Source organism: Perca fluviatilis, chromosome 8 (genome assembly GCF_010015445.1).
Source record: "Perca fluviatilis chromosome 8, GENO_Pfluv_1.0, whole genome shotgun sequence".
NCBI classification, from domain to species: Eukaryota; Metazoa; Chordata; class Actinopteri; order Perciformes; family Percidae; genus Perca; species Perca fluviatilis.
In genome coordinates, this window is record NC_053119.1 from 25,490,698 (window position 1) to 25,514,858 (window position 24,161).

At 41.5% G+C, this 24,161-nt stretch overlaps 1 protein-coding gene and 1 long non-coding RNA gene across 2 annotated transcripts in view; one reads left to right on the forward strand and one right to left on the reverse strand.

Annotated features, from left to right (window-relative positions):
* Positions 1-5,608, reverse strand: part of LOC120564131 — a 70,754-nt gene extending 65,146 nt beyond the window's left edge. The window contains exons 1-2 of the long non-coding RNA XR_005640065.1: positions 5,410-5,608; positions 4,342-4,418 (exon numbers count right to left, since the gene is read on the reverse strand). This is a non-coding gene — a long non-coding RNA (uncharacterized LOC120564131). The remainder of the gene's footprint in view (positions 1-4,341; positions 4,419-5,409) is intronic.
* Positions 1-24,161, forward strand: part of ldlrad3 (low density lipoprotein receptor class A domain containing 3) — an 87,074-nt gene that overhangs the window by 26,829 nt on the left and 36,084 nt on the right. Inside the window, exons 2-4 of the mRNA XM_039808855.1 lie at positions 6,091-6,237; positions 17,935-18,060; positions 20,325-20,459. Of these exons, the coding sequence (XP_039664789.1) occupies positions 6,091-6,237; positions 17,935-18,060; positions 20,325-20,459 (408 nt within the window). The remainder of the gene's footprint in view (positions 1-6,090; positions 6,238-17,934; positions 18,061-20,324; positions 20,460-24,161) is intronic.

A 24,161-nucleotide genomic window follows, 5' to 3' on the forward strand; every position in this document is an offset into this window, starting at 1 on the left:
CCTAGGTTAAATGATGGCAATGGTGATGCGAATGTGGGATTATTTCTGAGGACAGAAACCTTCCGTTGGAGAACATCTGCCATCTATGAACATGTTATTGTGACACTTCTCATATAGCCTTAGTATTACTTTCACTTCTACTGGAGCTAAAAACGTACAGTAGGACAAAAGCTGCTCAAATCAGTTTTCTGGTGCTGTTTCAATCCGAGGCTCAACCTTTCACCCAGGTCTGATCAATGCAGGTCAGATATCTAAGCCTGCTGAGGAAGATGGGGTTAAAGCACTAACAGCCAAGCCAATAGTCATCCCACACATGGGTTTATATCACTGACCTTTCATGCGCAGAGCAGAGGGAATAGAACTTGCTTAGGGCAGCTATTACTAGGAATCAGAGAGTAGAAAATGCCGTTACTGTCCACCTCTCTGTTTCTCTTTTACTACTCCTCTACCTTTTTCTTCCATACTTGTTCCACTTCATCTACTCATCTTTCCTTTTCCTCAGTGAGGTTTCAATCTTTACATGTTTTCCTTACATTCTGTTGTATTAACTCCTCATGGCATCTTTTTTTGTTCTCCCCTCCCACCACGCAGTACTATTCTCTGTCTTCCTGTTGAGTATTGTAGCAGCAGTTACATCCAGACATACCCAGAAGAGACTTATACGAGAAGCCAGTGTTGGGGCAGCATGCTGACATTTGGTATGAAAATATTCATGTGGGGTGGCTGGACCATAGGCTGCCTTGCACATCCCAGTGTTTTCATATTCAGAAAATTGCTTAGGGTGTACTGAAGTCCCCAGGCTGCCATTTCCAGAATCATCATGTGTGAAGTGTAGGCTACCCATGGAAAATCATGGAATAACAGTTGGAAGCTTGCCATTTAATCATTGACTTGATTTGCATATGTTCAAATGGGCAACAGTGGTCAAAGATATTGAATTATTGACAACCCTTTTAAGAGATTGCGGCTACACAGATCCTTCCAATGCGACTTTTTCAAAAAAATAATCACCTTTTGAAATAAAAATCATATACTTAAACATCAAGAAACAGATTTGTCCCTAACATTTTAATTTTATGATTTTATTTTAGCGTTGGATGAGTTAGAATATATTAACTCGCTTTAACCTCGCTTTAAGAAATGCCTGTTTTGATAAACATTTTTTTTTTTGTTACTCACCTGACAGATGTAATGAACAGCTTCCTCAAAACATTTAGCAAAGCCAATTTTTTACATATATATATTTTAAATCCTGGATTGTTTACATCTATGTTTGCTAGCTTGCAGTCTTCTTCTTCCTTGCCTTTGCAGGCACATATACTACGCTTCCTTGTGCATTCCCACCACCAACAGTTACTTTAAGCAGAAGAATAGCTTGAAACTAGTACAAGCATACCACTCAACCTGTTCTCACTCCCAACTGGTGAAATACTGACACTTGGTCCGTGGCTCTCAGCATCAGATACCGACACAGAAATCGCTCTTTAACGTCTGTATGGAAAGTACCGGGCATAGCAGCAGCTCGACCGCGGCGCTGTAAGATGACGTAGGTTTTTTTTGTAACCCCAACTACGATCTTTTCCTAAACCTAACTGTCTTATTCTTGTGCCGCATGTCATACATGTACATCCTGACCAAGCACGTCAAAATATGACGCCGAAGGGCTAGACGCTAAAGGAGACTTCCTGCGCCAGTAACAAACAAAAAAGGCACCTGGTCAAGCATGGTTTTTTTGATGCGCTGGGAGTGAGAATGTGTTGCACCACCCATGTGTGCATGCACAAACAAATCCCCTCTGGTAAAAACATTGCTAGTGGTCAAAAACTGCAGAGGGTACCTTTATAAATGTACTTTGCTTTGTATTACTTCCCTTGGATGTTTGACCTTTACTGTGCAGAATAATGTTTGTGCAGGGTTTGACACTAGAAGGCTGTTTTTTTTTTACATTCTACTGAGGGAGGAAAGTTTCGCTGTGCTCACCTTAAATCTAATAACACACAAGCAGGATTTTGTGAGATCATAACTACTGTAGTATGGAAGCCAATCATGGTTCAATATGCAAGTTATAGTAGTGTGATGCGAAAAATTGTGGAGTGCACAAAGACTGAGAATGCACTTTCTAGTGAAGTAGGAGAAATGTGTTTTGCAATTACACTTTTTACATATTTGCATATTCATAGATCTGGATTTCTGAAGGAGAAGGAGTAGATGTCATTTTTAGAATTTTGAACAAGTTACTTGAACGTTTTGGGGGGAAACCATAGCGTAAAGATTCTTTTTTATTATTATTTTTTATGGGTCTTAAAAATTATTAAAGGATATTTTAATTGTATTTAAAAGATGTTTTCTTTCATTAGTGCCCTCATGTTCTGAATATAATCTAACACAGCTCAGCAGTCATGCTCATATTGCATGCACTTATGACTCAACATAAAACAAGGAAAGATTGCATTAGGCATGATTTTGCCTTTAGAAAATATTGCCAAAAAAAAAATAAAAAATAGTCCAAATGTGATTTCATTATTTTTCAGAACCACTGGGAAATTAGACTTGTGTGTATGCTGGGAGTTCATTTTTGATTCAAATTATAATTGAGGTAAGAGAGGTGAACTCTATATACAGTACCAGCAACAGCAGCTGTGCAAAAACACGGAGAGGGACAATTTCACCCTGGGTGAACCGGTGAAACTTCTTGGAAGTAACGCAAATAGAAATGCTAATTAAAAAAGTATCCGTCTGATGCCGGAAAGATTCGACACTCTATGGTTTAAATGGGGCCTTGGTGGACACAGGCATTGTGGAGGGTGGGAAAGGCTGGGAGGCTGAGAATAGGTGTGCAGAGGCAAGGATAGTATAGTCAATATTTACCCTGAGTAATTGGTCTACACTTCCCCAGCAAGATACACAGACGTCCAGCGTCATCCCTGCCTTATCTCCTCCACTTCTCCCTCACACACCCACTGTGTGACCACAGTTGCACACAGCGGGGTTGTGCAGCTGTGCAGAAAATATCCACAACATAACGGTTAAAAGCATATAAGATGAATGAGTGAGCCACTGTTCATGGACAGCGTCACGTCCATTAAAGTTCTCCAGGTGACCTTAGGAGTGTTGCAGTGCCCACGGTGTTATTATTATTATTATTATTATTCTCTTAACAAGCTCATAGAGCAGTCTGTAATGAACTGTGTAGCCACACTTACTTTGGTAATGAGGTGGGCATGTTCGCTACCTTGACGTTAAACCGCTGCACTCTATCGATGACGGGTATATCTATAGGGTGCGTGTGCTAAAAGAGGAACTGACAACCTGGATGCAAGAAGTGCTGCACAGGTTTGCTATTTGCAGGGTCAGAGACTCATGGGAAAAGATGGGCTGCTTGTCAACCTTCTTCATTCACTCTTTTGGGCCAAACACACAACACATCCAGTCCTCTCTCTGTGCTCTCTCTCGTTCTCTCCCATGCTCTCAAAGCAGCTCTCCAATTAACCTGATGCCTCTCGAACTGCCAGCTCGTTGAAGTCACTTTACCTGACTCCCTCCTACGCCTGTTCTGTGTTGGTCTGAATGGACTAGAGCCCGACCGATAAAGGATTTTTTAAGGCTGATATCGATACAAATATTTGGTGATTTAAAAATCCGATATTTCGGCCGATATATATTTAAAAAATAATCCAGAAACGCGCAACAAAACATAAACAGATTTCCCTAACATTAGTTATTTTTAGTTATTTATGAGTCCTCACTGAAATAATATGATAATGAAGTTTAAAAATAAACTTGTTTGATTTATTGTCACAACAGAACAGAGGAACATCAAAATATATTAAAGTTCTGATAAATTAAATGTATAAAAAGACAAACTTAAGATATGAAACTTAAAGTCCTTTGAACAAAAACACAGTAACAAAAATCAAAGAGTGTCGCCAACAGGGAGGTTGTAGAGCGCCCTCTGGTGGAGAAACTATGCAACGCCAACACTCATAACATGGTCGAAGGGTGTTTCGTCCGTTTTTATTAAAACGGTATCGGCCATTATAAATGCCGATACCGGTAGTTTGGAAAATGCCTAATATCGGCCGATAATATCGGCATGCCTATATACTGTATCGGTCGGGCTCTAAAATGGACATTTACATAGTATTGTGGTTAGTTATTGTGTGGACTAATCACATGTATCTGTGTGTAAATTTGTCAGTCTGTAAACCCTCATGAAGGCTGCTGGCTGCTAAGGAATCTACTGTATAGCAAACAAAGTGAGACAAGTATATATATTATGAAGAACAAATCAGATAGAGCTGGTAAACAAGAGTGTAGTTTCGGATTGGTTTTCGGATTTACCTTTTATGTGTGACCTGAACTTGTCGTTCTTCCTCTCCTTCTATTTCTCTCCAAAGTCTTCATCTCTGTGTTGGTCCCTTTGTCAATAGAAGAGCCGGACAAACATAGACAGGAGGGGACGAGCCAGGGGAGATTGTGTGAAGAGGGTTGTGTTTTCTCAGATAGATAACAAAGAAGTTGCCATTTGGGTGGCTGTTTTTTATCCAAGACGCTCACTATAAATTGCCGTCTATAAGAAATATTCTCTGCGACACCTTATAAATATTATACAACACTACATGTAAAACTACATTGAGTTTGATGGGTACTCCCACCAATGAGAAATTATGATTAGAATGTTTTCCAATCCTCTGAAATTACAAGAGCATTTTCTCCTTTATCCCTCACTTCCTCTTCTCCATATTGCAAGAGACAAAAGAAGGGGTTGCATCATCCCCACAGAGGATCAGAAGGGTTGTGCTGTCTCATTTAAAAGAGGATCTATACATGGTTTCCGAAACCTGCTGCGGTAAAAGGGCAGCAGGAGAGGGATGATGTAAGAACATGATTTCTATGTGTCAGTTACTCAGCTGTAGCTCTGGGAACTGGCTACGTCTACTACGTGGATATTAACTGAATTGTGAACCTGTGAGCTCTAGTTATGAATTCAGAAACACTCAAAGGTCAAGGCTTCCTATTTGTACCGTAGTACAATGGATCCCTCAGCAATGAATGCTGCCTCGGCGAGAATGTAATGATTACATAGAGAAAACAAGCCCTGCACAAAGTGAAATAATTTATCTGATTCATTTATTTTAAAATATTGGAAGAACAGAAGCAGCATACTTTCTTGAAACAGCATTATAGTAGGATATATTTAATCTCTTTGCATCCTTGTGAAATGTGACGTGTATGTGTGCGTGTGTGTGTTAAATGGTCAGTTAACTGTTCAGTTGAGCACCCTAGTATCGTTTTCACAGCACTGCTCTTCCCGATTGGAGTCGTGTAAGAAAGAGAGATATATAGTGTGACCCAATCAGTCACATTACTGGTTAACAACACCGTCACTTAAGGCTTAAAGGTCCATACCTCCTGGCAAGCAGGTACACCTCCTGCGTCCTGCTCTCAAGTGTAATGAAGTGGCCCATACCAGCTGAACCCAGTTTCAGCACTGCAGCATGAAAGTATTTTACCCGGTCTGTCCTGAACTCCTCATTACCGCCCTATAGTTTTGTTTACGAGCTAAACTGTTCACCGAATAGTGTCAAACCTGAGCCAAAAGGCCATGTTTCACATTCCAGCCCATTATACCGCAGCTGCACTGTGTCAACTAGAAGTGCCCCGAATGAGCTCAGGGCACATGGTTTCTCCTGAATGCGGTTATTTCTGGACTGTGTGTGCGTATCTGTGCATCTGTGTCCAAGACATAAATATGTGCTTTGTTTGTATGTGAGCGGTCTTTGGTGTTTGTTTCCTTATCTGCCTGATTATGATACTGCCCAGCTCTAAACGTGACGCTTACACCCACAATGCTGTTAACACTGAATGACCTCCTCTGCTTTTGTATTCATGAGATCGTCCTCTGTTTATTTGCCCGTACATTGATATAGCGTTTTAAAGAGAGGCACTGCCTTTATTATTTTTCTATCTTTAGAGAATGGAGACAATAACGGTCTTTTATTTTGACTGTGTTAATGAATATCTTCAAATGTGTAATTGTCTGTTCTCTCTCTTTTTCTCCCTTTGTCATTCTATCTGTTTATCAATCAGAGAGCCAGCTGCTCCCGGGGAATAACTTCACCACAGAGTGCAACATCCCTGGAATCTTCATGTGTGGGGATGGGAAGTGTGTCCCAGGTGGGTGGCAGTGCGACGGATTGCCCGACTGCTTTGACAAGAGCGACGAGAAAGGCTGTCGTAAGTCCAGTTCAGTCTCCATTATCCACCATCTTTTTCACCCCCCCCAGCCTTTAGCTGTGCCTTAAAGCAGCGAAGCCGGATAGCCTATTTAGAGTCACGTCATGTCTTCTCAACTCCTGAACTCCTCTCGCTATCCAACATTCTCCCATCCCTACCCATGAGCCATAAGGGCCATTTAAACCTAATTCTCCACCATCTTAAATTAACTTCTTCCCTCAATCCTATCCTCTACCCCACAGCGTGCACCCCTCCTCCTCACTGCCAGACCCACGGCCCCAGTTTAGCACCAGGGCAAAACTAAATACCATCAAAGCAAAGGCCGATTACTTGTGCGCGCAGGAATAGTAGCGCATGCATAATTCTACTGTTAGGCTACAGTAATAGTTCAGTTTGATCCTCACTTTTAGTTGGCTTTGATCTATCTGGTCTGCTGCTCCTCCCCTTCCCCCTCCCGTCTCAGCCACAGCTTCACACAAATATGGTATTGCTGATGAAGGTTGACTTTGAGGCCCCACCACAGCGAATGGAAAACCCCCATCTCCCCATGTATTAATCTCTCTAACTGTGTCGCGCTCACGTTTTTTTTTTTTAACCCAGGTAATTCCCTGCCAAAAAAAAATCCCTAATGGTTTGTCTCTCATTTTCTTCTTTCTCCTCCTCTCCTCCTCCAGCAGTCACTTCTCTCACTGTTCTCTCTTGTTGGCAGCTCGGGGAACAGGCAGACTACTCTTGACAAAGTTGTATCCCATGGCATGCCAGCACACAGACACACACACACACACACACACACACACACACACACACACACACACACACACACACACACACACACACAGCCCACATAGCCAAACTTTGCAGTCATCAATCTTCTTAGTTTGTAATGCCTCTGCCATCGTAAGTTATATATACATAGGACAATTTCAAGAGATGTCCCAGACTGTGTTCTTTAGTAAACCTTTACTACTGACACCCCTGTGACTTTAAGAAAGTCTTAGACTACTTAGATGGATGGGTTCTGTGCCCCAGATTCTCCTCACTCAATGGCCTTAAACTGTCAGCAAGTGTCAGACCTGGAAAAAGAATATTCCGGTGCATTGAGACTAGTTGCTTCAGAACTACAATCATTAAGTGCTCCTGATTTATTTAATCCCGCAGTCTGTGTGTCAGTTTGTTACACTCACATTAGCCTCGAGTACTTTCACTTTGAACCTACAGACAAGCAAGACTTTTTTGTCTGTTGCTGACACTACATGCTATACCAGCCAAAGATTAAAAAAAATAAATAAATAAAAAGTTATCATAAAGCATTACACTCAGGCTGCCTCTCCGGTTTGTCGGAGGACTATTTGTGTGTTGTTGTCGACATCTACATTATCTGCTCTGGCATAAGTGGGCCTTATTATCCTCAAATAGATGGCTCGTTGGCAGTCGATATCTCCGGCGACTGCTTCAACAAAAATTCCCAGACAAACCTCTGGGTCCGTTAGGGGCTCTGCAGGGACAGACAGGCGCAGGGAGGGGGAGACAAGGGAGTCAGGGAAGGATACAGTCTGTATCGGCGACGATTCCTTTAAGGTGTAGACACATTAGGCCGACAGCCGACCGATGACAGAAAAGCCAGTCGAGATGATCAGTCGCGTCCCCGAGGTCCAAACAACTGCCCCGGGACACACTGAGGCGACACCAACTTGAGAAACGTAATGCGTCTTCATAGCAGCAGGCAGCGCCACTCTATATTTTCGCCCAAGAAATGAAAACCGGCAGCTGATTGGACGAACGCGTCACATGGGTTTGTTTTCTCCGGAAATTCAAAGCCAGACTGTCATGGCGGCCGTTCAGAATACGATATCTCATATTGTACTAAAATAGTTCACTGAAACATGTTTCTGAAAACATTTTAAGCGAGAAATAGGCCATGCAGTTGCTGAATCTGTCTTCATTTCAGATCAACAAAGATCAGTTTAAAAGATATTCGTCAGATTTTGAGAGACTGTAGTCACGTCATCCCGCTCGCCATTTCCGGGTGAGTCCCGACTGCCCTGTCTCCGTCTGAACATGTCAGGTCGGCCAAAATGAACGCCGACCGCCCATCAGACTGACGACGGCACAGGACACACCGAACAGATTTGAGTCACCGACCTCGCCAGACTGTCCCACGGCCGATAATCGGCTTAATGTGTCCACACCATTAAAGGCGCTGACACACCAACCCGATTATCGGCCGTCGGACAGTCTGGCGAGGTCGGTGACTCATTGGTGTTCAGCGGGCAGTCGGACTCAGTGACCGATCTGATTGGTGGAGCGCTAACCAGGAAATGACGAGCGGGATGAGCATGACATGAACAGCTCTCAAAAACGGGTAAAAAAAAAATTAAATGAAATTGTCGATCTGAAATGAAGACAGATTCAGCAACTGCATGGCCTATTTCTCGCTTAAAATGTTTTCAGAAACACGTTTCGGTGAGTAAACTTCGTAAAATACGAGATCGTTTTCCGAACGAGCCGCCATTAAGGTCGGTTTTCAAATTTCGGGAGAAGCCAGACCCACGTGACGCGTTGGTCCAGTCAGCTGCCGGTTTTCATTTCTTGGGCGACAATACAAATTAGCGGCGCCCGCTGTTATGGAGACCTCTTACGTCTCACGGACACGCAGAACGTACGCTCAAGTCCGTGGTTGGTTGGTGTGTCAGAGCCTTAAGGTCTGGCAATGCGAGACTAGGGAAGAAGAGACGAAAGAGAGGAGGACTCATTATGGTTGCTAAAGTAAGAGTTCTGTCTGTTTGTCTATTGTCTGAGGGGAACACAATGCATGGAAGCTTTGTGACTGCAGTACTTTATTTTCTGCAAGTAGAATCATAATTAGACACCCCCTATAAAAAAACACACACACACACACACACACACACACACACACACACACTCGGTTATATATATATATATATATATATATATATATATATATATATTGTATATTTAACAGAGGGAAATGGTAAACTTACTAACTTGAAAGACAGTTTGTTGACTTAACTTTTTCTCCCTCTGTCATTGAGCTACATGAAGGATAGTGTGTTTTAATGCAGACTCCTCAGAATATAGTAAAAAAAAGACATTTATTTGGTGAAATGTTGCTATGACACTGACTTTTAGTTTACCTTTATATAACCAAGTAGGAAATTACACAGTGTTACATTTGATGATGTCTGTCCACTGTCCTTTTCAATCACAGTCATTACCATGGAGGCAGAGCCGTGTTGACCACCACATGATATAACATGTCCTCCCGTCTGTAATGTGAGCAGGTGGCCTCTGTCAGGAGGTTTTCAAGAACATTTGTTTTAATTGTCCAACAATGTGGATGTTTGTAGCTTTTTATAACACATTCCCCTTATGTGTCCATTTTAAGTAGCCAGGGATGAGACCAGATCATTAAACACATATTTTATATATATACACTATAACTTTATGTGTGTGTGAACCTATAAAACTCTATTTTTACCACATCCATTTGCACCAGAAGACAGCTGTAGTTGGAGAGTAGATCCCCTGTAAGCCCACGTTGTTCAGCCAGCAGATTGTGCTGATGTGGGTGTCTCTGATGATCCAAGGAATACTAACGCAGAGCCTGAGGTAAAGGTCATACTGTATGTGGTGACATCTCCCTGGTGTCTAATTAATGAGAATTTTGTTTTTTTGGAAACCATGTAGCTAACGGGGAAACACAAAGGAGAACAAATCAGTTTGGACTTGCAAATTACTTGGTGAAACATGGACGGATCAATTTTCTTTTGAATCTGTATGACATTTCGTAAAACTTGAGCACAGTTCCGCAAAGCACACTCACTTGCACATTTGCAAGACCCAACCACCCACCCACACGTGAACTTACGATGACACTGTCTTTTCAGTTTTCAGCAGCAGAAATAAACTTCTTTCTGCCTTCTTCGTTGACCTGACTATATTTGTATTGCAGTGCTGTCAGTGGGTTAAAAAGTTCAGAATCGAATAATGCAAAGCTGGTCTGCATTTGTTTGCCTCTGTCCTTTTTTGTATTTACTTACTGTAGATGTGTCCCAGTCTGCTACGCCTCATAGGACAGGAATTGTCTCTCGAGTGGTCAAGGGAATGTTTATTCACCTAGTAAAGGCATGCTTCTCCCTTCCTGCGCCTCTCTTGTTTGTTTGTTCTTCCAGTCGCCTCTAGCACAAGGGTCAACTTGAGTCATGTAAATACTTTTTGCTGGCTCTTAAATAACAGTCTGGGCTGAGAGAAGAGACACAGTATCTCCAGAGTCTTATTGCATTAAAGATGCAGCTTATTGTATTACTGTCCTGCTGCGCGATGCCAGGACCCCCCTACAGATCATTTTAATCAAGTCCATTTTTTGTGTACCCTCATCTTGCACCGCACAACTGGATTTTAGATTTTAAAAAAACATATCGGTGGTTTTAATAGTCTCTTAATTTTTGAGCAGATGCTCCGCGTGGGTGTGCTTGTATGTAGGTTGTTGTATGTGTTGGCAGGTAGGCAGGCATAAAGAAATGATTCAGAGACAGGCTGCTGACTAATTCCTCACACAAAGAGGTCAAAAGTACCACCCTGCTCTCTGGTGTCCATAACGACAGCCTGGGAGAGTGTTAGACCAAATGGATCCTGACAGAGGAGAGAAGGAGGAGAGCTGACTGAGCTTACTGGGCCTCAGAGCCAGGATTAGCCTCTTTGCCCTTGTCTGGGCAGGGCATGAGCAGTGGAGAGAGGAGAAATGTGTAGTGGGGTCGAAAGAGTGAGTGGACATGATGTATAAAGCAAGAAGTGGGGAATCAAAGACAGGGGGACAGACGTGCAGTTGGAAGGGAGAGAAAGAGAAAAGATAGAGTAGCTCATTTAAAAGAAATGACTGTAAAGTAGCGGTCCTGCAGGCTGAGGCCGTGATCTCTCTGTGTGGAGGAATTTAGGTATTCAGAGTTCTAAACTTGCAAACAGCTGTGCAAGTTCAACTTTTACTCTGCTTTTAACTACAAGGGCCATCAGCGGGGCCAGTGGCTCTTACTGTATTAAAGAACAACCATCAGAGAACATCAACTTCCCAGAATGGCTGCTCATCTCCTTATATTCAGCTCAACATGCAAAAGAAGTTTGCATGTCTTGCTACTTGCTCAATATGTAAATGACATTACATGACATACAGTAATCTTGGGTTTTCAGTCAAAAACCATGATGTTGCTGGTTGAGCCCCCTTTTTCTTTAAGGTCCCATGGCATGAAAATGTCACTTTATGAGGTTTTTTAACTGCCAGTGGTCCCCCAGTGGCTAGAAATGGTGATAGGTGTAACCCGAGCCCTGGGTATCCTGCTCCGCCTTTGAGAAAATGAAAGCTCAGATGGGCCGATCTGGTTACCTCCCCTTTCTCTGCTTTGCCCAGCCAGAGAATTTGGCCCGCCCATGAGAGAGAGACATCATGGCTTTCAAACGAGCAAAGTGGCAGTTGGTTAAGCAATGGTTTCCAACCTGGGGGTCGAGACAAGATGACTCTGATGAGTCACACGATGATAAATAGGATGTGTTTGATTCAAAAGGTTATCTTCTACACAAATCTGTTTTTTTTGTTTTTTTGTTTTTTTTGTTTTTTTTTGTTTTTTTTCTAATAATTCCCTTTTTCTTGTGAAATGGTGGGTCATTTTACCCATTCAGGGGTAACGACTTAACGACTACTCAAAGCCCTTTAACATAGTACAGGAACCATTCACCACTCACACACATTCATACACTGGTGGCCGAGGCTGCCGTACAAGGTGCCACCTGCCCATCAGATAAACACTCACACACATTTACACTCTGATGGCGCAGCATCGGGGGCAACTCGGGGTTCAGTTTCTTGCCCAAGGACACTTCGGCATGGAACTGCAGGGCCAGGGATCGAACCACCAACCTTCCGATTGGCAGGCGACCTCTCTACCACTTAGCCACAGCTGCCCAAGAGTGTGTAACTTTTGAAAGAAGAAATAACAACATCTTCCTCTTCAAATGAGAATTGAATTCATAAGCCATAAAATGAACCATTACTCAATTAAGTTATTTTCTTTCTTTATTTTTTTTTTTTTTTACTGCAACAGTCGTTTTGGCTCTGGTATGAGCATCAGCTAATGGTAGCCAATGTAAGCACACTCACTGTAAGATAACTACTGCTGCGTGACTGACATTGCAGAGTCAGTGCGCTGACTTGATGACTCCTCTTTACTTGAGCTACACATTTTAGTTTTGACCATTATTCTTTAATTGTCACATGGCGCCACAGTGGTGCAGTTCAGCAAAAGTTATATAGTTAGACTTTAAACAAAACTATTTATAAAGAGAAAATCACCAAAAAATGACATATTAAACCTGTGATCTGTGCCACTAAGCAGACTTTCCTTATGCTGCAACTTCACCTATTTTGTACATTATGTGAAATGCACTGTACAGGCCAGTAGCGACTCTGCTTTATTTTATCACTGGGAGACACACAGGATAGACAGCCAATTAGAGGCCCACACAAGCAGGCTGATGTTTTGTAAGTTAGTTTAAAAAGTCTATTAATACTTCATAACAATTAGGGATATAACCATTTGTTAGTTTTCATTACCCGATGCACTGTTTATTGATCCTGTTAGCTCTTCACAACATTCAGACGCTACATGAATTCAGGTCATTTGATTACTGGAATATTGTCACATTATTGCTTTCCGCAGTCATAACACAGCCAAAGCCTGGAGCAACATGAATGGTGCTTTTTTGTTTTCTGTGTACTGACATCACAAAATGGCCACGAGCTATCGAGTTCAAAAGAACCGCTAAATGCTTATCAACAACAAAGTTCTTCTCGACAGTAGGGGGCTGAAATAGCTAAAAAAGACTGGTTATGATTTAGAGGCTCACACCACGCCAATTCCATTCCATGTGTAGGGAAGGGGTTGCTAAGATTAGGAGTGTGTGTTTATGTGATAAGAACAGTGACCAATGCACTGACTCAAGCACAAAGAGCCATATACTGCTTACAGATATGTCTTTGTTCTTCTGTTGTCTTCTTTTACACTGTGCTTCATTGTGAATATGTGTTCTTTGCCCCGAGTGTGTTTGTATTTTTTTTCCTCTGTGTGGGTGTGGACATTTAGGAGGATTGTAGGAGTTTGGGGGACCAATGCCACGTTCTATTTACCTCGCAACTCGTTTTTTACGAGGTCAAAGTCGGAAACACGCCCCCTGACCTCGTATTTACGAGCTCGGAACTCGTACAACCTCGCAGTAGCCCGAGTTCAAAATCCAACATGGCTGCCGGCTGTATCAACAGTTGTGAAAGCTGCAGTAACATAAAGTTATAAGCACTTCTGTCTCATTTGTGTCTCACTAAATCAGTCGTTCATACAGGCATGTCCAACTTCTATCTGTGGACATGTTGTTACGCTGTTTGCATGCACACAAAAAACGGCGTAATGCCTTGTTATCAACGGGTTGCTAAAAATAGCTAACCGGGCTAGAGCTAATGAAAACAATGAAAATCCGACTTTTAAATAGAACGCATTCAACTCGGGTATGACGTCATTCCCAGTTGCGGATTCCGAGTTCCGAGATAAATAGAACGCGGCATAAGACTGGAGCATGTCTCGGTTGGTGTGAGCTGTTTTAGCCCAGCTCAGAAAAACAAAAACTGCCAAGAGAGCAAAACGAGAAGAGAAGACAATGAAGAGAATATGGAGCACTAATAGCCTGAATAGTTAGAAAAGCAGAGGAAGGTTTAATGGGACTGAGTCTGGTGCATCCCATGTGCTTAATGGATGACTGATCAATGAGCTGCTGTAATTAATACCAAGGAACAGGGATGAAATATTGATTAGGGTCTTGCATGCAGTCTCTTACTCTGATATGGTTTCCTGCTATCTTTTTTTCCTCTTCCAGTTTGATCTTTTAGATTGAAAGTTATCCTTGTCCAATCGATAGTCACAAATTAGGCAAAAGGATTGCTTTGAAATCTTCAAAGGAATAAGAACCGCAGCCTTGTCATTTTACAATAGAATGTTGGGCCATACCAGTTCAAACAATGCAATTTTAGCAGTATGTTGCTTTCTATGATGAATATTGCAGCAGGGCTATTATCTGACAGATCACTCTCCGCTTTCTCGCTATATGCCCTTGCTTCCCTCCCCTTTTATCGGGAGTTGTTGAAATATTTCTGATACTTTTGCACATGCGCCCGCAGTATGGTATACGAGCCGCACTTGCTTCCTCATCTTGCATGAAGTTTGATGGCTTTGCAGAACACCAGTGGCCCGTAAACGCTTGGCCCTTGAGATGAAGGCAGCTCTATAATGTTGCAATGCCTCTTCCTGTACACGGAAGGTTATTGTATTGTACAACTAGCTCGCAGGGCTTAGACAGTGAAACGTACAGAATGATTATTTTGATCCCCAAGCCCTCTAGACTGAAACTTCCCTATGCCCTTCTTGCTTACACCCTAACTCCATTACCTATTGATTTCCTCCCCTAAGAAATGCTCAACACGGTCACAGAAACCTTTGAAGTCCTAAGCTGTCTCCACTCTTTCCCGACCTCTATTCTCTTCCACTCACTCCTTTTTTTCTTTCTTGTGAGTCTCTCCCTCCAGTCATTCTCCTCACTCTATCAATCATGCATGCCCATCACGACCAAGCCTACCTGTGCCGAACGAGTTGTTCTGTTCTCTGGGGAGCTGAGGAGAGGGAGAAAAGGGGAGAAGTGTAGAGAGGGGCATGTGAGGTGCATATTTGGGGAAGAGCAAAGCACACTATCTGCAACAGGAGTTCTGCTGTCAGATTCAGCAGAGTGAATGCCACGAGAGAGATCAAGACGAGGAAGAAGAGACAAACAGTAGTATTCAATGTTAACTTTATTTTAGATTATCAAATGATTTCCTCTTAAACCCATATGCCATGGTGCTACACTCCCTGTCCTAGATTTGAACTTTGTTTTTCCTTTTGGAAGAAACGTTTTTTTTTTTTTCTTTCAAATTCATGAAAATAAAACAAATGAGAGAGAGGGGGGGGGGGGTGTGCCTGTTTATATGTCTGTTTTTTTGCGACTTTGTTTGTGTGTCCTCCAGCTGTGCGTTTCGGTGTGATCCAACCATGTTTTTTTTCCGCTAGAGATAGTCTCACCTCAAGGAATGGAGCTTGACTGCTAACCTCATTCATTTTCATTTGTGCTCCTCGGCTGAACATTGCAACTAAGTTTGGAAGCCACCCAACACCCTGCCCGCTTTTCGTAAACACCTTCTACAAAGGCTCAGAGAAGAGAACGAAAAGTTGGCAGGTTACCGATGCAGTGCAAACCTAGAAACAGAGCGATGACAGAAAGGATGAAGACCGGATAAAATGGATGGTTATATGTTGCAGAGTCGGAGGTGCTGAAATACATCAGCATTACCTGAATTTGAAGACAACTTCACAGGATCTTCAAAGGAAGCATAATATTAAGTTTGTGTTTTTACCATTTCTTCCACCTTCAACTTGCTCCTTTTAATTATTTGTCCTCTCCCTTGCTCTGAAAACTCAGCTATAACTCACGCTATAAAGAACCATGACTCCCCAAAATACAGCTAAGCACACCCGCTCTATCCTTCCAACCAGTGCTGTCTCTCCCACCCACGACTCAGCCTTCATGAGCTTGCCCTTCATGTGACATTTGAGCTAATTTGGAACACAAACACTGGGTCAGACGAATCCTGCCAGCAGTAGAAGTGGTAATGAGGATTGGGATGAGGGAGGGAGTGAATGAGGAATCTCAGAGCAATAACAGCGCTGTCCTAATAAGCCAAGCCTGACAAGCGAATGAGAAAAAAAAAAAAAAGCAGTCAGGATCCATGTCCATGCAGACAGAGAAGAAGAAAGGTGTGTTTTCCAAAAGGTAACTTAATATTTCTCCACGAGACCAAAACATGCTTCCTTTATATCTCACAATAGGTACACAACAGAAGAATCCAGAAATAGAAGCAAAATCTAAGACATGTAAAATAAATAGAAATAGAGAGTATTATTATTATTAACATTATAATGCTATTGCATTTGTTTGTGGCCAAATTAATTTCAATTTATGACTCCACAGCAGCATCTTAAAAAAAAAAAAAGACCAAAACATGCTTCCTTTATATCTCACAATAGGTACGCAACAGAAGAATCCAGAAATAGAAGCAAAATCTAAGACATGTAAAATAAATAGAAATAGAGAGTATTATTATTATTATTAACATTATAATGCTATTGCATGTGTTTGTGGCCAAATTAATTTCAATTTATGACTCCACAGCAGCATCTTAAAAAAAAAAAAAAAAAAGATCTTTTCTGTGTTGCTACAGCTTGAAGCCAAGTCTTTTTTTTCTCTCCCTGGACTCTAATGAATGTGATATACAGTGCAAAATGAGCTTTGGGTGGTTTGTGCTTCTGCTGTCCAGGTAAACAAAGGCTTCACAGACTACAGACACAGAGATCGGGCGCTATCCCAGCTTCCTCCCCGCGTTCAGCGGATTACATTTCATCCTGGAGACGGGCGCTCCATCCCTCGTGGTTGTTAGGCCTAGCCCTCCCCCCCTCGCTAAACATAATCGCAGCAGCTTGAAAGAGCTCATAAATCAGCCTACCACAATGTATAGTAGAGGGAAAAATGTGCGCCCCTGGCATTTGAGACGGCACAATGCCAACCTATGAGCAGGACAAGTCTACCCTTTGTGTTCAGTGGAGAGAAAAAAACAACCCAGAAAGACTGTTTGGTGGCTTGCTTCGAGATGTCTAGTATGCCTACTCACTTTCCTCCGCCCTGTGTGTTTGAGTGTGTGGGTTGTTCCATTCTTTTATTGTTCTGTACTGTTTAAAATGTTTATAATGTTGTTCATCGCTGCCATCAACTTCTAGTCTTTTTTTTAAACTAGTATCATAATAATGTCTTAGCTGTAATAGTAGCTTTTCCTTTCTTTGTCTTCAACAAAAAGGAGTAGCTCTCACACAAAGTTTAAGCTTTTGTATTATAATGCAAACTACTGGTAGGGAATAATCCATGACGAGTTTAACAAAGGCCAGAGTAGAGCCGGTCAGAGATAGGTCTGTTATTATAAACTGTAAATATTGATCGCTGTAGTGCATTGTATTTTTTTGTTGTTGTTGCCATCAGGCTTTAAAATTCTATCTTCGCGGTGAAAGTGAGGTCTTTAATTTTCTGATGTCTTTGCCTTCATCTACCTGCAATCTTGTTTTTCTCCTTCTGCCAGGGAAGATCAATGTGTTTGAGTTAAAACTTGGGGCTAGTGCTAAACGGGGGATGCCAGGCATTGATGTTCTGCGGGCTCGTCACTCAGTCTCATGCCGGCCTGTCCTGGGAGATAAGACCCGTGGCCTGCTTAGGCTGATCAATGGGAGAATCCATACAAACACTCTCCCACACCATTTGCCCTCTTTGTCTTTGTCATTAACTTGTTTTCTTCTCCTATCAGTACTTTGTGCTCAGTATCTTACCCTTTACTTGTTATACTCCCGAGAATGTGAAGATAAGCATTACAGAACAAAAAATGAGCTGAGTAATTGGTCTCTTTAAAAAAAAAAAAAAAAAGCAACTGTTTGAACCTTGTACGATTGTTAATAGTTAAATGTTTTTTTTCTTTCCAACACTTCCCCCTCAACCCTTCTTCTGTTTTTTTAGCTAAGGTCAAGTCAAAGTGCGCCCCTTCATTCTTCGCCTGCGCCAATGGTGTCCACTGCATCATCGGACGCTTCCGCTGTAACGGCTTCAGCGACTGTCCTGACGGGAGCGACGAGGAGAACTGCAGTGAGTCTCACACGACAACCAATAACTGTAATAGCAATAGTGTCTCATGCCATGTCCACCAGAAGTCACGGTCTGTTCGTCTGTGTCGTTGTACTGCCCCTCACTCATAACAGTTTACGCTGCAGCTACTGCACCGGTCATATATATAGCCAGTGGTGGGTTGAGTACTGAACATGTACTTTACTCAAGTACAATTATTCCTGTAAAATCTGAGCAAAGTATTAAAGGGTCAGTCCAGCAGTTTCCTCATCATGTACTATTCCTGCTACCATTACTACTACTAAGACCGTAGTGTAGTCTGTGGCTCTGGAGGAGCTTTTTTAACTCTGAGGGAAAAAATGAATGGTAGTGCAATACTACACCACGGGAATATTATTTTTAAGCTTGAAATATGCCTCATCAATGAATGAAAAAAAAAGGTTTTAATGGGCCAGTGCAAAAACATTTGTAACAGCAATACTTGGTGATGCTTTCATTCATTTAATTTAGGAGCAGCAAAGGTAGTTGGACAAATAAAGATATCCAATTAAGATAACAATCGCCACACTTCATTCTCCTATCTAAATGTTTCATTGCAGAGTTCAACGTTAAGGTTGTTTTTTATTATATGCCCGGTCGGACATGTAAAAAACATAAATTCTGCATGCCCGAAGTCAAAATTGACTGGCCCCTTTTCTTTCTTTTTTTAGCGGTTATCAAATAATGTTGCATCAGCGTTCAGTTTACGTAACAGAACCGGCAAGGCACCGGAGGATGGTTTGTTGGCAGTGAGATGCTGTTTGCTTTTATAATGGCACTCCAGCATTTGTTTTCTGAATGAAGACATTCCTTTGAAAAATGATCCACTTTCATCTGCCCTGGACTCGAACTTGCGGCAAACTTCGCAAAACAATTGTAGAGCAATAGAGAACGATAACGTAATTTATGATCCAAAGATGATCGGAAAAAATAAATTAAACTTTTTTTTTAAGAGCAAGTGGGTTGTTATATTTACTTGGCGCTTTACTTGCCCCGGGCCATCGGGCAACCCTTATTGTTGAACCCTGCATTGTGTTTTACTGTTATAAAAAAAACTAAACTGGAGGTTGAACTATTCATTTTTAAAAGCAAAGATCTTTGGGTTTTTCCAGAGGCACAGAACACATTATCATGTAACTGTTGCCTTTTTTTTTTTAGATTTGATTATGGGTTTGTCTCAGAGATTGTCACGAGAAAAAGAAAAACTCAACCTTGCTACTTTTGCTCTGCTTTAATTCGTGTAATGCCAGAGCAGTATTGCTCATGCTTTCTAAAGTGTGAAGCAGGTATTCTGCACGTCCCCTCCTTTCAAAGGAAAATGAAAGAGAATGTTGTTCTGTAAAGAATGCAATGTCTGAGCTGTTGCTGTCCCCTCCACTCACTATCAAATCCTGCATTTAGAGCAGATAATAATAGTGGCGACAAGGTATGAATGGTGAACGTAGCAAATTCTATTCCCTTTTCAAAAAGGTTTGAGTCATCTTTATTTGTTTGAATCGCTTGTAACTCCTGGGCCTAGCTTTGCCTTTTACACAGTTTATTACACATGTTGTATAGAAATAAAGGACAAGAGGAACGCCAGGACCCAGGTGTAGTCTGTATTATCAGGCATATACTTTGTCCTAACATGACCCCATCCCTGCTTTCCCAGTGGGGCGCGTGCATCAAGCCGATCACTCACCATTGTCGGAGGCAGTGTTCCTCGCCTGCAGGGCACCACGCTCACAAATCTAATCTAGCTATTTGAATGGAGCTTTGCTGCACGCTCCCAGCACATACTGCGTCACCACTGTGTAATTGTCCGGATCTTCTCACAAGATAATTCTGCCTCGTCTTGCAGAAGCTAAAGACAAAACCAGAACATGTGCTAAAAGGAAGTGATAGTGCTGGGCAGGATTTTGAATGTTTTTTACATTCTCTTTTTGTCAGTATGATATTTATCAGACTCCCCAGATCAGATGCTTTACTGCTGTAACTCACACTGTTTTTAATGTTTCATGTCATGTCGAAAATCCCCATGAAAATGTAGCCCCTGTGTTTTTCTCTTAAATTTCATCAAATCAAAGTGCTGTAGACGTGGGGCTCAAGCACACAAAAACAACTTCTAACAAGTTGCACCACTACAGAATACCAATTCAACTTGCTTTTAAATAATGCATTCATATATCATGCTCTGAAGTCTCTCACTGGAACCCTTCTTTGAGCCAACACTTGACCCTTGACCCTCTGCCCTTTACTAACCACAGCAGGCAACCCATTGGTGTGCTCGGAGGCTCGCTTCAAGTGTCGAAACGGCCACTGTGTAGACCGGAGCTTCTTGTGCAACGGCCAGGACAACTGTCAGGACAACAGCGACGAGGAGCTCTGCCTCACTACAGCAGGTCAGATGGTCACGTGTGCAGAAAAGAAAGAGGAAATGAGAGTCGGACACAGGAGCAGGCTGAGCGTGATTTGAAAGATGCTCCTGTTCCTTCTGATTAGCCTCTAACTCACACATTTCAAACAGTTTTTATTGGGGTTTTTGTTGGTTAACTGACACATTTCACCAACATTTAAAGAGCAGAAAAAAGGCAATAGGCGATAAAATACTAAGGAACTTGAATTACTCCTGTGAGCACATTGAACTGCTGCAGATGCAAATTGTGAAAGGATACAGAAAATTCCATCTCAAAGCTACAACCAGAAGTAGCAGTGGGACTAAAATGAATTAATGCCAAAAAATTGGCAGTATGTGAATGCTATAATTCATGACACAATGTTTCTGAGTTATATAGAGAGCTCTGTGTCAGAAAGCGAAAATACATTTGCATGTGGTATAAATGCTCAGGTTCAGGTTCAGGTTACTTTATCAGTAGCTGTAGATAAACTAGGTCTACAGTCTAAGAGGCAGGACATCCTTAAAACTTTGTAGACCACCACATAACATGCAACACAATGCTATATAATAATAAGTGAAATATACATTTACTCTACAGAAGTAGATCATTTGTGCAAAGAAGATGTGAACATTTTGATTTAAATTAGAGGTTGTCTACTTCATAACATTGGATGGAGGGAACACAAGTACTACAAATAACATGTACTACAAATACAATATGTGTGTTTTGATGTCATTATCTCTTAGATAAACTACACATTTTGAAGGAGTATATTATACAAATGTGAAGGTTGTGCGAAGATATGCGCAAGTAACTGCAGTTACTGCATGAAAACAAGCTTGTGAGACAGAATAGTTTACTTGCGGAACTGTAGGACTGAATGTAAAAATGTCTAGCCACGTTTTGGACAAATTAGAATAGATAATAGATATAGAACCTGATAGATGAATCAGAAGAAGGACGTAATTGTTGGAAATATTGGCAGCTTTGCAGCAGATTTCAGAACAGATGGAAGCTTGTAGATACAGTATTTACAGCTTTTCTATCAAACTGGATAAAATGCCTATCGGCAATGAGTTGTAAGATTCCGTCACTCAATATGTCACATCATTTGTGATCTTTATAGGGTTAGGGTTTCATCACTGCAGGCATTTCATAAAGATACAGGGAAGCCACTGACAGATTCAACTTTCTGCCAAAGAAGACATGCGCTGATGTGAACATTCCTCACTACTACCAACTTGTGTTTAACACACAAAAACACACCAAGACATCCTTAGCGTAATGTGAAATTGAATTCTATTGATGACGTTGCATTTTACTGTAACATAAATAGAAGTAGTATCATCCCTGAGAGCGAGTCTGGCGTCTTCTGGTATAGAGTATACTGGCAGGTACCACTTACATATGGCATGCCATTCTTATTCCACTGGCAGCTTCACGTCTCAAAGGCAGCTGCTGTCACTATGGCACACCAGTCGCCTTCTGTCAACACTTCAGGTGTACTTGCACTGGGACGCCGACATGTTTTCTGCCAGCAGTCCAACCCTGATGTGCATATAGCCCCAGGCAACCAAATGTGGACCAGTGTCACTGTTTTCTGTTCAAAAAAAGATCCTCTGTATTCCCATCCTTCTCTAGGTGCTGCTGTCGCATTGATTTATTCTACAGTAAATAAAAAAATGTCTGTCAGAAAAAGAAAAAAAAACAGGCTACGTGCAGAATACAAGATAATAAGTCAGTATCTGTAACACACAGACAGTAATGTTATTACCAATTCTGAGATAGGCAAAGTCAGCAGAAACTTGATTGAACAAAATATGTCTGATTAACAGGAAAGGAGTTCTGTGGCAGTTGCACATTACACTTTAGAATATGAACACAGTGAATGCTGGTGAAACCTTTCAACACCATTTATTCTCTGAAATAAAATACAACTGTTCATTTCTTTCCTCGGCTATGAAAAATGGCTCTGATCTGACAGCATTGACAAACTATTTTAATCATTATAATTTAGGCTGATGTTTCACCTCACAAATCTAAATTTGATAAGCTAGAATTAATCGATATTTTTATTTTCGTTTACCTGTGTTTGAAAGAGAAAGAAAGAAAGAAAGAAAGAAAGAAAGGAAGGAAAGAAAGAAAGAAAGAAAGAAAGAAGAGTCCATCCATCATCTCAAGCCTGTCCTTCTCAGACTGAATGCAGAGCCACACAATGCTGAATAGAGCTGTATAATGATGCAGAAATATTGATTGATATTTGTGTCCCGTGCACTCCATTTCCTTGTTGACAAGTGAACAATACCAACTCCGGTGCTGGCAGAATGTAGCTGCGTGTTGTTATGGGTTCTGAGAATATAAGATCTCACAATGCAGTCTTCACAACAACTACTGAATTCAGTATGAACAGCTCACTGTTTGCAAAAAACCTAACATTTGATGAATTTCAGAAATGTTTGCTTATGTTATATTTACAACTAGAAAATCTAAGCAGACATTACATTCAGTAATAATTACCTGGCAGAAAACAACTTGCATATAGTACTATATCATAAAATGTTTATGCACCTCAGTAGGGGCTGAGTGAAGATCTAAGGAGTGCTTTATGGTGCATAATATTGGCAGAGTACAATTATTATACTCCATTCCCTACAAAAGAGAGTGTTCTGCCTTGCAGCGATTTTATTAAAAGGCCTGCTGCGGTTGACTGAGAGGCTTCTCAGACTGCCACCATCTCTGAAATGTTTTCAGGTGTCTGATAATAGAGTACCAAGTACTATCTAGCAGAGTAGTGTCCATGTTTTCAATTCAGCTTCCACAGAACTGTACCAGTGCCAGAGTGTGGTACTGTTGTATTACCAAAGACTTCCTGTCAGCACTGATTCTTTAGTACTTATTTGTATGTACGGAGCGCAATTGACCCAAATGTTCTCCCGCTTATTTTGTTGCTGAAAACTTGTGTTGCGCCGCGCGTGGTTGAGAAGTTGTAAGCTCCGTGTTGTTGTGACCTTCAGAACATATCAAGGAAGAGCAGCTCAGTTTGGGTTTTTTTTGCTGTTTTTTTTTTATTATTATTTCTTTTTTTTTATCATCAGCCTCTGTGCTTCAGAGGGACTGAAGGCATGACTCTCTGCATTTCTTTCCTGTATGAACACACACACACACACACACACACACACACACACACACACACACACACACACACACACACACAACACACCCACACACACACACACACATACGTACCTTACATTCTGCTCTGACTCTGCCTCTCCATATACAGTATTTGGTGTTTGTATACAAAAAAAGGCTTTCTGAGCTTTCTCTTTATAAATACCATATATGTTCACTAACTAGTCTAAAACAAGACACCTGCTTAGGCTTTCAGCTAAAATTGCTATCAGCAGTGTTTGATAGGCACCAGACTGAAATCTATTCTGTTTTGAATGTGTGGTTAGCAGTTTTGACAGCAGTGTGTTAGCATTTGAACAAAGTGCTGTAAATCCACAGTGTTGTGCACGTTGTGGTTAAAGGCATGGGATAAGTGTGTAGAGTTTTGAAAACTGTGTTCAAGCAATGAAAAATGAACGAGTTTGGTCCACATGAACTGCTGCTGTGCAGACTGTAGTTAGAGTTATTCACATGTGACTCCAGTTGTGCCCACTGTCGTTTAGCAATCGAAAAAAAAAAAAACTGTAATAAGCG